Source organism: Hyalella azteca, unplaced genomic scaffold (genome assembly GCF_000764305.2).
Source record: "Hyalella azteca isolate HAZT.00-mixed unplaced genomic scaffold, Hazt_2.0.2 contig16275, whole genome shotgun sequence".
NCBI classification, from domain to species: Eukaryota; Metazoa; Arthropoda; class Malacostraca; order Amphipoda; family Hyalellidae; genus Hyalella; species Hyalella azteca.
This window is the reverse complement of record NW_025946100.1, coordinates 41,964-57,613: the sequence shown is the minus strand read 5'-3', so window position 1 is coordinate 57,613 and position 15,650 is coordinate 41,964. Positions and strand designations below refer to the sequence as shown.

At 39.3% G+C, this 15,650-nt stretch overlaps 1 protein-coding gene across 2 annotated transcripts in view; it reads left to right on the top strand.

Moving 5' to 3' along the window:
• The window catches only part of LOC108679321 (5'-AMP-activated protein kinase subunit gamma-1), a 28,501-nt gene that overhangs the window by 8,747 nt on the left and 4,104 nt on the right, over positions 1 to 15,650 (top strand). The window contains exons 1-7 of one of the 2 annotated variants that reach the window (XM_018167924.2): positions 148 to 2,233; positions 4,203 to 4,324; positions 4,630 to 4,666; positions 12,181 to 12,293; positions 13,606 to 13,783; positions 14,110 to 14,288; positions 14,876 to 15,079. In XM_018167924.2, coding sequence (XP_018023413.1) covers positions 430 to 2,233; positions 4,203 to 4,324; positions 4,630 to 4,666; positions 12,181 to 12,293; positions 13,606 to 13,783; positions 14,110 to 14,288; positions 14,876 to 15,079 — 2,637 coding nt within the window. In that variant the 5' untranslated portion in view covers positions 148 to 429. Of the gene's footprint in view, positions 1 to 147; positions 2,234 to 4,202; positions 4,325 to 4,629; positions 4,667 to 12,180; positions 12,294 to 13,605; positions 13,784 to 14,109; positions 14,289 to 14,875; positions 15,080 to 15,650 lie in introns of those variants that run through there. The other variant, XM_047884840.1, reaches the window with a different exon arrangement.

Sequence of the window (15,650 nt, the reverse complement as noted above, 5' to 3'; positions counted from 1 at the left end):
CTTCCGCGGACACCAATTGTGCAAGATAAGAATTCTGTATCTATCCGCTGTTCAGTAAACGGTGCAGTACCCGAAAAGACCGAGTTATAACCTCTTTGCAGAGTAATGAACTTGTAGTATTACTAATGTTTACAATGATTATTTGTTGCATTCACCTTTAATTTATTTTCATTGATTTTTCCAGTGATTTTGTTTCACAGAATTTTCTGTAAACATTATTTTCATAAATTACGCCAAAACAAAGCTTCGAATCAAGTTTCCATGGTAAAGAGTTCCGTTCTCAACCTCTCTGAGTCAGCTAAGGAAGCAAAAGTCAACTTTTTTTCAACCTATCCAGAAAGTACATTGACTGTATGATATTATTCAGGTGCTCTTTGCTGGTGCATATTTATTAATAAACAATATTCTTAAGTTAAGCAAGTGTTAGTCATGTCGGACTCGGATCCTAAGCGTCATCATAGTACCTCCAAGGAAGCAGGTGTTATGCGGGCCACCCCTCCTCCCAAATCCCCTCTCGTCATGAAGTCCTACAGCGCAGGGCCTGAACGCATTAAAATCGCAACGCCTGAACATCAGGTCCGAGGGCCTCATTTATCCCATGGCATGAAGTCCCTGAGCGCTGGTCCTGAGAGGATTAAGGTTTCACTACCTGGGGCATCCTTCCTCAGCGTGGACGGCGACGAGCGCTCGAAGCACGTGCGTCGCAGAAGTGGTAGTGGCTTGCAAGACCTGTCGGGAGGACACGTTGCTAACACGCCAGAACATCCTAAGAGTTCAAGCAAAAGTTTGCTGAACAATTTCCTGCATCCTATTAACACTTTGCGGAGACGAAGTGTTTCGAGAGAATCTAGTTCCTCAGAAGGCGAGAGCAACAGTTCGCGGTCACGGCTTGCCAGCGGAAATTCAAGTAAAGTCGGTGATGCAGATTTGGAGCATGGGCACAAAGGAGGACAGAGTGTTTTCCTCTCTGTTATTACGGGTGGGCATAGGGAGAGTAGATCACTGAATAGTAGTAGGAGAAATAGCATCGAACTCGCTAAAGAGGTGAAAGAGACAAAATCCAAGGAGCTCAAGGCCCATTCTGGCAGGAGTGGAGTCAGGAAAAACAGCCTCGATGTAACGAAAGAACGCAAGTTTGCGGAGAACCTGAAAGAATTGAAGAACCGGAAACCAGAAATTTTTTTATCCGACAATGAGCGCTCTGTCCATTCAAATCGAAAAGATAGCTACGATTTGTTTAAGCATCAGAAAAATCAAGAACAGAATCAGAATAATAAGAGAACGCGTGGAAAGGACAAAACCAAACTTACAAAAATGAAATCGTTGGGGGAGAGTTTTAGTTTGAAAATTCCAGTTAGTAATTTGAGACGTAACAGCTTTGACGCATTTAGCTTCAGGAATCTTTTTGGCACTTCAAGCCACAAAAATAGTGTCGAAGATTTGAAAAATAAAGATAAAAAATTAACAGGCCTCGAAGCGTTTCTTAGAGTGCACTCAGACTCGACCAAACGACGTCACAGTGTGGGCGGCGAGGAGGCTTCTAATAGTGAACCATCTCACGTCTACCGTCCCATGCCACGCCACAGACGTCGCCTTGGTTCTTATGGGTTTTCTGGCAAATCTGATGACCAGTCCACCTCTGGGACATCTCGCTGCGTTACTCCATCTATCGTTATTTCCAATAATGATAATGGCCAACTGAAGAACCGTAGATCCTCCGGCCCTGACGTGGTCGTGTCACCACCAAGCGGGAGCAGCAGCAGCTGTGGCAGCATCGACGGCAGCGACTTCAGCTGCAGCGACATTACCAACGAAAATAGTCGAAGCATGTCGCACAGCAGCATCTCGAGCCTGGATTCTGAAGAAAAATCACACAGCTCCGCAATTACGAGCGAATCTGATGAAGACGAAGAACCGCCCCCTCGTGCCGGCGGACATCATCATCGTCCGAAGCACCATCGGCCCCTCGTGAAGCCACGTCAAGCTCCTCGTACAAACTCCACCACAGACGATGATGTTTTCGATAGTTCCGAGAGCATAAGCAGCGACGAAGAAGAGGAGCCTGCTCCTAAAGCTAGTGAAATTCCTCCAAGAGGAGAGTTTTGGGCTTCACTTCAAGCAACTCCTCCTCCACTCGAACTCGACGCCTCTTCCGCGGAAGATCTGCTCTCAATGTACGATAGCTTCCTCTTCCCGGGAGATGACTATGAGAATCTTTCACCCCGGTTTTCAGGTTCGTCCATGAATATTATTTACGAACAACTTGGTTGTAACTTCACGTTTTGGAAACTTTTGCCCTCTCACATTACGAGAGGAGGGTCGCTTAGTGAAGTAAGTATATGTGAAGTATTCGACCGACACACGTTGATGGAGAACTGGATTGAACAATGGTCATTTTTCCATTACATTTGGTCTCATTCCTGTGTTTTATTTCGAAATTATTTGATTGTCAAGAGGTGCATTCCATTCAACCTTAACTACTTTGCTGGTTTGCACCTTCCAATTGACCCTCTTCTCAAATTGTATACGACTTTTTTTTTTGTTTTATTGCTCTCAGCTTGTTCACGCTTTTCAAACAAAATTAAACATTTTTCCATTAAATATCAATATTTGTTTCTGTATAAATATTAAAATGGCGTCTCTGGCTCTTCATAAACATGAAATCAGCGATTGTCATATTAGGCATGCACATTAATTAATTAATTAGGCAATAATTTAAGCTCGGAAAAAAAGTAGGTCCCGAAATATGAGATTAGAAGTCGTTGTAGAAATTTTTGAATGAAAATAATTTTTAGAAGACCGAAACATTTTTCAGTTGGTATCCAAATCAATACAGGCGACACTGCGTCATTATACAGTTCGTACAGATAGTTTGATAGTTCCACCATTGACACATATTTGTTCAGCCACGCAGCGTGTGTCACCAACTTGTGCGTAATATTTGATAATTTTTGGTTTTAAGAGAAATTTTACATCTTAGAATTCCTCTAAAAATCATGATTCATTTCATATTTTTTCACATTCAAATTGAATACGTAGTCTTTTAAAACTCAACATTAATTTTAATTTTTGCTTCGTGGAAATGAAACCTCTTAAATCTTATAATTGCGATTGCCCATTTTAATATAAAAAATTCCTTCATTAATGATGACCGCATTGTAATAATGTGAACGATGATCACACTGTCTGAATTTGTGACAATTAATTTTCATCAATTTAATTAATTCATTAATTTAATTAATTTATTAATTGTGAGGTCTTATTCTGCGCATATATATTTTTCCACGTCGTGTATATTTATCATACATTCCTGAATGTACAGGCCTTGTGAGATATAATGTATGCGTTTGTATTTGTCACCTAATTTGTGTATGTTCGTGCTGCTTAATTTTTACTATAACTTGATACGAATTTCTACATTTTTATCGTAAATTTCTAATAACTTTAACAAAAAAGTTGTTTTCAAACTTTTCATAGATATGCATGGAGAGTGCCTCCCATTTTTCTCGCTAACATAATTTCGAGTATAAAGTACCGAAAAAAACCGCTGCGCTTTCCTCGGTGAACATTTTCTGCCGAACGCTGCGTTCCCAGCTGACAATCATGTATACAATTATTTTATTATAAACGCAAGCGATGTATAGATTGCCCGTCTCGCAATTATTCTTTCTTCGCACTTCTGCAAATTCCAAATAACGTTTCTGCTAATAATGCAGTGAATTGCGTCTTAATTTTGCCCCTCCGAACTTAAGGGTTAATGTCCTGCTCGTGTTGCAGTGATGTCCCACGAAACAGGCAAACGACGTTGAATTATCGTTGAAACAAACGTTGTTCGGTTGAATCAACGTTAATTAAAGGTTGGTTCAACGTCGTTTGCCTGATGGTGTGTAATTGCATCATAAATTCATCAGTGATGTATAATTGCATGATAAATTCATTGGTGATGTGTAATTGCTTCATAAATGAATCTGTGGTTTGTAATTACATCATAAATTTATCAGTGATGTGTAATTGCATCGTAAATGCCTCATTCATGTGTAATAGCCTAATAAATGTATCAGTGATGCAAAATGGCTTCATAAATGCATCAGTGATGTAAAAATTCATAATTAGTGTATCTGTGATGTAAAATCGTTTCTAAAGTGTTAGTTATAGGCATTGTGGCATATAATTATGTGTAAATGTTTGCATTATAATTGCAGGCCGGCGCAACTCCGGCGACTTGAACGAGCGCAGCCGCGCGGCCAGCGGCAGCCTCGGCTCCGTCTACATCCGCGGCTGCGACTACGCCAGCGCTGCTACCGTCTTCAGGGAGTCCCGGGGGGTGAGTGCGGGACGAGGGGTCTCGAATGGGTAGGTGGGGCATGAGTAGGGGATAAGGTGCGAGGGGTCACGAATGGGTAGGTAGGGCACCAGTGGGGGATGGGGTTGCAAACTATTAACGAACATTTTCGACTTTATAGCTGAATTAAATTTCGTTAAAGTTTCTTGTGAAACACGGGTTGTCCCACCATATTTAATTTAGAATTTCAGTTCATTAGGTGAACACATTGTTATTGCACCATGGAAATTTTCAATTATTGACAAGAGTTTTTTGCGTTTCCTGATAGTATAATTTTTTTTTTGCAGTTGCCATCGGCTGATCCACTTCTTCAACTTTTAGCAAGTGAGTAGCTAACGCAGTCTAAAAATATTTATAGGTATATTGAATCGGTGCTTTCCTAGTATCTAATACAAGAAAATTGTTATCAAAGCTTATCAGTAACGGCGGATGCGTGTTACTGAGAACACGTCTCAGTCCTCTCGTATCAGGCACCCCCGCAATTTCGCTTATGTTTGTATTTATTCACCTTTGGTCTGGGCTTTAACTTACCGCGCTCTGTAATAATAATAATTGTTTTATTAGAGAACCTACAGTTACACCGATTTTTGGTCTTTGAACCAAGAGTTATTTTGGTTCAAAGACCAGTTTGAAGTTTAAAACATTGTTGCAGTGTCAGGCTTAGTACAGTAAGTACCTACATCTAACAAGCCAAGCACCTCCTTAGTGTTATTTACGCGGTATACGGTGACCGTATCAGCCATATTCGTCGATTGTATAGAGGCTGCTGAACGAGAAAACTGTTTTATAAGAGGTGATTTATGGGGAATTTAATCGAGGCAAAAAAAGCCCCAATTATTCACCATTTCGTTCTGAGTCCTGCTCCATCTGGAGGTCGGAAAATCATCCGTTTCATCTTAGAAAAATGCCAATTCCATCGTGTTCGTAATCTGCGAAAAATGGCCGAGATTGTCGCAGCCGTGTGCCCCGCGTATGATTGCATTGCCGTCAGCAACGTTTGAGATATTGCCTGGCCAGATAAGGGCTGTAGCTCACCGCGCTGCTGATAAGAAGTCGTCGCCTGCCTAGTTGAAAATGTCTAGCACGTCCGTTATTGAAGCCGAATATTTCCATACTTAAACCCAAATGCTTGCATTACGAAAGCCTAATACTTCCATTATTTATTAAAGCCCAATACCACCATTACAAATGCCTAATACCTCCATTATCAAAACCGAATACCTCCAGCCGACATTATTATGGAGACAATAGAGTTAATTGCTTCTAATATGCGGACTGATAACATTATTGAGCTGGTGTTCCACTGAAGCATGCGCTCATGCGGTTGAGAGTATGCGGGTGAAGGAATATGGTGGAGGAAACATTGCAATTGATGTATTAAATACTTATCGCATGCATCACAATTCATTGATCACTAGCCTCATATAATTCTATAATCATAATATCAAACGTGTGCAAATCATCTAACCTATGTGTAGTTTCGTTGAATTTCGTAGGGGCAAATTCAATCTCATTTGAACGATGATCTCTACAAACAACTGCAATTAATTTCATCAAAATATACGGAATTTTAATAACTTACCAATAGGCATTAGAAATACTCCATCAATTCCAATTAAATAACTTCAGGTGCTTTCTACCCTTTATGTTGTCATGAAAATTGCATCTTCTTCATGCTACTTATTATGACGGGAATGATGCTACTTATTATGCTACCTTTACTCCATTATATCCTTCCATCCTTCTATCCAGTGCAACCTGCTAACCTCATTTGCACCAACAATCCTTCGTGCAACGATCATTTCCTTCGCTCCATTTCTTAATTATACCTCTACAACGTGTAGACGTTTTGTATTTTATACTGTGCAGCTCAACAAATTTGGCTATTTATTTATTATCACTTCTGAACGGTAAATTTGTTTTGTTCGGATATAATAGAAAAACGGTCATTTTTTGGGGTTTGTACCTTATCACACGAATGTTTATGGTAAACAGTAAAGATAGAGCCATCATTGCATGAGATAACTGACGCACTTGACTCCCTCTAGCGGCCGTGCTTAGCAATACTGAGACGAGATATCAGCTGTGTGGTCGTTGCTCGGCCAGTATATTGTTTACTGTGGCAGTGATTGCGTGTGTTGTATGCAGGCTTCAGTCCGTGACTGTCATTTTTGTGAACTTATGTTCATCGTAGCCGTTGTAGAATTTTTGTTGGATTCAAACTTGGCGATGTTCGAAAAAGCTTAGAAAAAGTTAAATTCGAACAATTATTTTTCATATTTTCCGGTATATTAGCGCATCCTTGGGAAACATTGTTATTTTCGCTTCTGTCTAGTGAGATTTACGTGCCTTGTCAGTATCTAAGCTATCAATAGAAGTGTGTGAAAGCAGCACTCTTCTTGTTTTGGGTAAATAACTTGCTGGTCTAGGCGTGCAATATATTTGAGAAGATATTAGGTACGGTTCGTTTTTAAAACGGCTTCACTTGATCATTCCACATATATGAAATTTATTTTAAAAATTAATGTGGTCTAGAACGTATTTTGGGACAAGTTTTTTTTGTTACAGTGTTTTGTAAATAGCTAAAATTGTGATACATATAAGCTTTCATGGCGTGCTTCTTCTTGGATGGAGCTGTACATACACTCATCGTCATGGGTGAGTATACAAGTGAGTTCGCTGATGACCAATCTTCTTTGATGTAATTCATTTATGTAACCGTTGTGAATTTCAAAGTGATCCTTCGCGAAATTAATTTGTAAACTCATCACGATTAAGTTTTCACGATGTTAACAGTATACATCATTGATTGATTAAAAATACCGCATTGGTTATTATTCAGCTTTGTGGAGTGAATCAATTAATAGTGAATAATATTCATCGCGTGCGGCTGAGGTCTCAACATGCGTACGCTTGTCCAAGGTTCGAAGGTCAGTGCCAACCCGTGGCTGAGTGGGGGTCGATGGCACTGCTTGCGGGGCATTGTGTGTTAATGTATGGCAGGGTTGTACCATTTATGGTTTAATCCTGCCTTTTTATATATATTTTGATCAGAAGTGATTATTTTTTAAGATATTCTGTTTTCGAAGATCCAAGATGTGTGCATTTTTTTGTCATTTTTAATTATTTCATTGTCAAGAAGTTTTAATGCGCGGTCATTTCAGAGTCGACAGAGTCGTGATTTTTTTTTATCTCGAAGTCTTCGTTCTTTAGCTTTATTTCCTTCTAGATTCCTTTTTAGTTCATTCTAATGATTTTTTTCTAGTTTCATTTCCCCTATTCCCGGGGAAATCGGAAAATATTTCCCATTTTCGACGAAACGAGAAACACGGTAATCTAAATTAAGATACATTTAACTTATTATAAAATATCATTGGGTTTGTAACTTGCGTGTTGCAATACAGTGATGCCTGCCGTGATTGACATCGCTGGGATGTTGTTCGTAGTGATGGCGGAGTTCCAAGACTGCACCGCTGCCGCTCTACTTATCATGTATATATCATTTTATAAGTTTTCATATACGCTCTTGATTTATACAATTTTTAACACAACCTTGACTGAATTCGGTAGATTTCATGCATATTAAGCTTTCATTTAAATATGACTGCGCAAGTTGTTCTCAGTTTCGACTCACCCCATTTGAAATTTAGGGCCGCGATAAGTGTTCGTTTGCAACTTCGTACGCAATGGTTCAAATACATTATAAAATTTTCGCTGAACTCCGGCCCTTTGCTCCACTGGAACCTCGCGCATCTTTGCTGTAATTCGTAACGTCGGTAATCTTGTCATTCCGAATTATTGCCTATTGGACGCAATAGCTGATCCTTACCCAATTAGATATAATGCCTTGAAACCTGCTGTAATTTTTAAGATGGTTACTTCGCGCGATGTTATATCGACAGTGTGGCGAGAAATTTCGCGAAGTAATCTCGTCAGGCGTGAATTTCAGTCACTTACGTTTGTAGTAATTTGACTTGCTGGTGACGTTGCAAATTTTGGCAGCGCGGTTAAATGAATTACCCACATCATAATTCGTGAATGTCATTCAATCTTCAACAATTTTCTCATGATTAGGAACGATGGCCACCAGACTCGATGGTAGATGGCTGTTGCTGATTTGAGAGCCCGATACTGTTATAAACTACAGTTGAGAATATCTTTACGCCAATCAAGAAAAAATAATCATTTAGATCGTCGTTATTAATATTTTAATATTTGTCGAGGCAGTCGAGCATTCCGCCGAAATTGTAAAGACGCGTGCGCAGCCGACCTTTTTATATTGAACGAAGCTTGACAACTGCGAGTCGCCGAGTCTCACCGTGCGCTCCTTTGATTTATAATCATGATGTAGTATAAGACGAAAGTATAGCATAAGACGCCTGGGCAACGCGCCATGTCTAGCAGACGACAAGTGCAACCATCGTGCATATCTCCCTCACCTTGGCTGCAGTTCGCACCAGCTGCTGTAGTGTGGTGCCAGCTTCGAGGCTGTGCTGCTGTAGTGCAGTGCCAGCTATGGGGCATGTCTTATCCTAGTAGCACCGCTCCATCGGCGCTGACGAACTTTTCTAGACGAACTTTTCTACTCTCGGTCGTCTTCCTCCGCGTTGTCTTTTAGTTTAATCAAATGAGTGAAATGGTTAATCTCAGGTGGCTCGTTAACTAAATCATCGCAGAGAGTTTCCAAGCAAAAATGCGTTGATTTATTTCCTACTCATCAAAAACAAAAACTTTATGAAAGATGCTCTGAAAATTATGATTCCTACTGTTTAAAAAAATATTGGGTTAACTGATCAATCTTTGGAACATTAAAATGATGAAATTTAAGGGTATGAATTTGAGTGAGCTTGTGTCTAAGTGACTTATTGGTGACTACCGTGACACCGCATCTGGTGGCGTATTTGTTAGTAAACATACCGCCACCAATATCGGTACTAAAATCATTAGATCGTTATTTTGAAAACGAATATAAGGTCTTGCCACTTTTCACTTTTTTATTACCGACCATATTATTGCTTGTATCTTGAGTGGTCAATTTGATAAATTCCCATGCGGAAAACACTGCAGTTTGTTTCGCGTCCACTTCGCTTCCCTCGCAGTTTTCGCCATAAATGCCGAAGCAGGCGACACGTCTGTTTATTGTTGATGCTTTAAACTACATGACCTCAACTTTCAACAGATGCGTCGCCTGCTGCGGCATTTATGGCAAGAACTGCCAAAATTATGAAGTACTACGCAGAACAAACCGTATAGTGTTCATCATTAGGTCTAGTGCGGGTAGCACTTATCCGCTCTGAAAGTATTTATTAGAGCATATACAAATTATTGAAAAGTTGTGCATTAATGGTTATTTCTATACTATTTTCATTATTTATTTCGACATCAATGAATAGAAGCATTTTAGGGCTCATAGTTATTTATCAGGTTTTGAGTATGCAGAAGTTTATGCATTTCGAGCCAGAAGTTTTTGATATTTTTTTCTCCATTTTACGAACAGATTGTATAACCTGTGCATCGATATCGGTCAATATCGCCGTTTTCAACATGAAATTCGCTTTGAACATATGAAAAATATTTATAATATCGAATACCATTATTTTACTGCGGTCGGGTCATTGTGATCGAACATCTTAAAGACTTGTGTAACAGCATCAGTGGTGCCGCTGCGATGACCGTGAGCTTGTACACCTACAGTAATTTCATCGACTGTCTAGAAGATTTAGAATGTGAAGAGTACCTACTATCGCAAATTAAGGTATTCCCACCCATCAACTTTGATGATGAAAAAGAAGTTCTCTACCAACTATGGAAAGGTCGGGAAAATGTAGCCCTGTTTGATTAAGTGAAGAAGTTATAGCTTAGAAGAAATTTATATTGTTTTTTTTTATTCGGTGCCGCGTTCTTATATCTTTCGTGACGTCGATTATCATTCATGACGTTTCAAAGAATTTACAATCGCGGCTTCATTAACCAAATCCGTATTTTTTCATCATTTGAAGAAAGTTGTGTTATTTTCTTTCATGAATTCAAATGATTAGGAAAGCGTGTTACGGGATATGGGATTTCAATCAGACGGCCAAACTTCAATTAAACTTCGAGCGGGATAATGTTTTGAAGGAAAGGGTCTGATTTTCAAATTAAATTTTATTCAAATTTTTTAAATGAATTTCTTCTACAAATTATTTAATTTCCTTGGGTCATGAAAAAACTTCAGTGAGGTGCTGAATACACAGAAAATTAGTTTAAACCTAACTTTCATTGATAAATATTGTAGATATTTATGTAGGAGCTTATTGTTATGTGTAAAGATTTCTGCTGAAGATCGTCCAAACATATATGTCACTTCTATGAGAGATAACGCCGTTACTGTTGCATTCGCCAGTTGGGATCTTACTTGATTGACAGGGCCAGTAATTTTTCAGTTTTAATATAGGATTAACGGTGATTTCAAAATTTCTGAAGCTCATGATTGTTAACTTTTTCTGATTCAGTGGCAAAATTATTCATCGTGTGTCATTATCGGTGAGCGCATGAAATGCTATTTTGCATGTTTTCGATCATTAGAAGAGACGTTTCTGTAAAATTTTTCGTTTGTCGGGTACGCAGTTTACTTCATTTATTCAATATTCATATATTTTTAAAGTTTATTCACCAGGCTTTGTTCTGCAGCGAAGTGATGTCGTATGTAACGAAAATCATACGTGTTATTTCATCTCCCTCGTACAGGAATCCATCTATTCACTTTCCTTCAGTGAGATGTACGTTCGTTCAATTTCATCTCGGCTGCCAGGAATTTATTATTTCCGTTCTTCATCCGCGGAATAGATTCATTTCCGTCTCCCGCCTCTGTCAAACATTGACCTGTGTCTGTCCGAACTTCTTTCTCAGAGTATATTAAAGCGTCTATGGCGAAGAAGGTTAAACATAACTTCTATTATAACCTGGAAATATTTCCGATCTATTTTTCGCAATTTGTGTGTGACGTACAGCGCATAAATCTCTCAGGTACAGCCAGTAAATATAAAAGAGTTAGTTCAGAAGTATCTCTCGGTCGCGGTTTACGCTCGTGTCACTCGCAGTTGCGCGCTGCCTCGGTCGACTCAGTCAGCCTACGGCAGTTGTTGGCAAGGCCGTTGCAACGCGCGCGGTATTCGCCTTTCGCTATCGTAAATATTTTGAAGACTTCGTAGAGTGCTCCGAATACCTCTGTTTTTTGGCATATTTCTTGGTTCGGAAGATCGGGAGAATATTCGAGCAGTTGAAACGCGCACATGTTTTCCGGTCGTTCGTTCATGGGGATTCGAGGCGAAACGTACTTCAGAAGTGCATTGAAATTTGAGTCGCTATTCCTCGTGTATTTGGGACGCAAATTCATGAAAATTTTAGTAGGATTTTTTTTATTCCATGAAAATCTGACATGATTAGGAACTGATCTGAAATTCAAATTAGATATTGGTACGGTGAATTGCTTGTGTTTAAAAATGTGGCAGTTACACCTCTACTATATTTAAAAAATATATATTATTTCCTTGATAATAAATAATTCACTCCCTTTTTTTATTCACTTTATTTTATTCTAGCAGGTTAGCCCGGCGTTAACCGGGCTCAATAATTTATACAATTTTAGTCATTTCCTCTCTTCCGCATCTCATTAATAAAATTAAAGCTAATGTATGGTAATAAAGAAAGCCCTGTTTACTCACATATTTTATATGAAACATCGAACTCTCATTTGGTTTGCGTTTATAAATATTAGAACATATTTTGCCCCTTTTAAATCAATTTCCGATTGTATTGTTCAATTACTGTAGTATAATGTGTTCTTTTTCACATTTCAGAAGAGGACGAGTCCAAAATTCTCATGAAATTCTTCCAGCTGCACCGCAGTCATGATCTCATTCCTACCAGCGCCAAACTCGTCATATTCGACACCAGCCTTCAAGTCAAAAAGGTTTGGCTTGCATTTGATTTAATAACAATTTTTATTTCCTCTCAGGTTTAGTTTGAAGTATTTTCTTAGTCGGATGTCGAATTAAAGTCGCTATAAGGAAAGTTCTGCATGAGAAGCGTTTCATAATGGTTTGTGTTTGAATTTACATGGCTGTCCAAATCATGTTCACATTCCTGTTTCCCCGTGATTCGTACTAAGGAAAAAATTTGAATAATATTTGTAATGGTTAGCTCGTAATAAGTTGGCGTGCGGTCAAGTTTAAAATAGTATTCTAATTTTTAATTCAGATGGAAACTTATCATTCGGGATCTTTATGACGCTGAATGTAGTTGTTTTAGTGATAATTGGACGTGGTGTACTGACGTCAAGTTCTCTGATAATGAATGAAATATCTTTCATTCGAACTCTTTCTTCTTTGATGCACTTTATTTAAGTTGTACTTTGAGTAACTCATGTGGATGAATGAGTTACCCTGCTTCAAATTTTGGTACAGAAAAGTTTACTAAATTTCGCATTCATATATTTTTTCAATTCTTTGTAGTGAATGTAGTATGTTTGATTACATGTTCATGAATGCTTGTATTTTATAATAAATGTTCATTATAGTGAATGTATGTTAGATCCGAAAGCGGTCTTTTCTAGCTACAGTATTGGAGACATTGAGCTCCAACTTTTGGACTATTTTGGGCGCGCTCAAGTCGCCGGGCGCCGCAACTCGGAAGAGGCGACGCGTGTCACGGGCCGACATCTTCTTGGGGCGGCCTTTGGTGTGCCGCTTTCCGTAATTCACGGGGTCCTTGAGGTAGTTGGAGATGGCTTTGCGGCTACACCCCACTTGTGCCTCCATTTGACGCAGGCTAGGACGCTCTCCCACAGGCAGCGCCATCAGGGCTTGAATGGCACCTTTCTAAAACTCAATTAGAGGCTTTCCCGCGCCCATTTCTTGCCTAGGTGAGCATAAGATCCGTGCACAACTACTACTCTATGAACGCACCCTTTGCAGCGAGTCTACGCTGCGTCCTGTCCGCAAGAGCGCCAAACTTGCAAAGTGGGGCTAACCTTTTGCGTCGGTGCAAAAAACACGGACCGCTTGATTTTTCCGCCAGTAATTACCTTTTTCACCAAATTTCACCCGCTATAGATTACTGAGACCAAGACGATTCGTTTGCCACCATTTGCACGCTAAAACTGGCAAAACTCGATGTGTTATGATGTTTTAAAGGGGTGGGGCTAACCTTTTGCGTCGGGCTGTAGGTTGTATTTTTATCAACTAAAATAAGTTTTTTTACACTTGAATCCTTGTTGTGTCCAGGCTTTCTACGCGCTGGTTCACAACGGCGTTCGAGCGGCGCCGCTGTGGGACCGAGACAAGCAGAAGTTCGTGGGGATGCTCACCATCACAGACTTCATCCGCATCCTGCACTCCTTCCACCTCAACCAGGACCCACAGATGGAAAACTTGGAGGACCACAGACTGCATATGTGGAGAAGTCAGTTCATATATGCATAGCTAATAAAGCAGCCCCTAAATGATCGAGCAGCTTGAGTCGAACGATTGGCGCGCGCTTTAGTCAACCTCAATCAGACCTTTAATATATGATCGAAACTTGCCCTCATCAGAAATTTGATCAGTTCACCCTTGTTTTTAGTTCGCTAGTTATTGTTTTTTTTAGCTGTTATGTTGATTCTGGTGGTGAGCACTGGTTTCGAATACTGATTTGGGATCTTGCTAAAAATATGCGAATCTCTACTATCAATTTCATCAGTCAAACTTTTTATTTATATCATATGCCTCATTTATATCTGTGTCGTGCAGCGTTCCTTAAAGACGACGACCGACCCTTCATCAACATCAACCCTGAAGCGTCGCTCTACGAGGCGATACGGCTGCTCATCCATCATAAAATCCACAGACTTCCCGTCATCGATCCTGCGACCGGCAACGTCCTTTACATCATCACCCACAAGAGGATCCTCAAGTTTCTTTATCTTTATGTAAGTTCAAGGTATTTGTTTACATCTCTAAATAAAGGCAATCATTAATCTTCATGAGAATTTGTGACAATTATGGACATTTTATTAAACTGCAATTGAGAGCTACAGCTATTTATCTGAGATGGTATCAAAGCGATTTGTTTTCGGGACTGGAATTAAAAACATTTCGTCTTGCATCAAGTTTCGGACCAAACAATCTCTTTCTTAATTCGTGTAAAGTTCAGATGGATGATTCTTTATTATAAAACTAAGTGTCACAATTGAGATGCTTTTCGTTATATTGATCGAACTATGTCGCCCAATGATCGGTCACATTTCTGAAGCAAAGTCTAATACAAACTTTGTACCGGCAACAAAATTTAAAGTGGATATATTTAAGCAACTTTACAAAAGATATTCTTACTGCTACTTACTGTTTTACTATCTTTCTCCCTAATCACTTGTTGGTTCAAATTACTTGCTGGAAACATTACACCTGAGGGTGGCATCTTTTTCAACCACCTTTTTCCAGTTAAACAAATTTGTAGTAACCCACTTAATCACCTCATAATTTGTTGGTCCTATGTTCAAAAATTACTTTATTGCAGATAAACGAGCTACCTAAACCCCTAGTGCTGCAGAAGACACTAGCCGAGTTAGGTATCGGCACATACACAAATATCGTGACCGCGTCCCCTGACACTTTAATTATTGAAGCTCTCGACAAGTTCGTGAAGCACAGAGTCTCTGCGCTGCCCATCGTCGACAGCGACGGAAAGCTCATTGATATTTACGCCAAGTTTGACGTCATCGTGAGTATCTGAAGTGATGCGAGTTTTTGAAGTAAGACTTTGATTCTTTAGTTACACTTGCGATTCTGCTGTCTATGAGACGAGCTTGTGACGAGGACTGTTTTGTGCATTACAAGTCTAGTATTCGAATATTATTATTTATTAACATTGAGGGGGTTTATTTCTACAATTTTTAACGTGTATTAACTGTTTGTGTCTGAGGATTTGACAAATATTACAGCTTCTGCGTATGATGTAGAATATTTTGCCTCGTAAACGGTATTGAGATCAAAAATACTTATTGCGTGACGCAAGGGAACCTATTAGACAGTCGACTGCGGGAATAATTTTCAACTTTTTGTTCACGATACTATCTATCTTATGCATTTGATACTAGTATTTTAATTTTTCATAATATTCCGCATGTTATCTGATTTCGAATTTTGCAGACACTTGATTTTAGAAGTTGTTGATACGATTCCCATTGCCATCTGTGCGTACGAACGTACGATTTCAGGGGCTATTCTTGCATAATCTTGTAATCTTGCAGGCGTGTAAATCCAAATACTGTCAATACGATACAAAGTCAAAA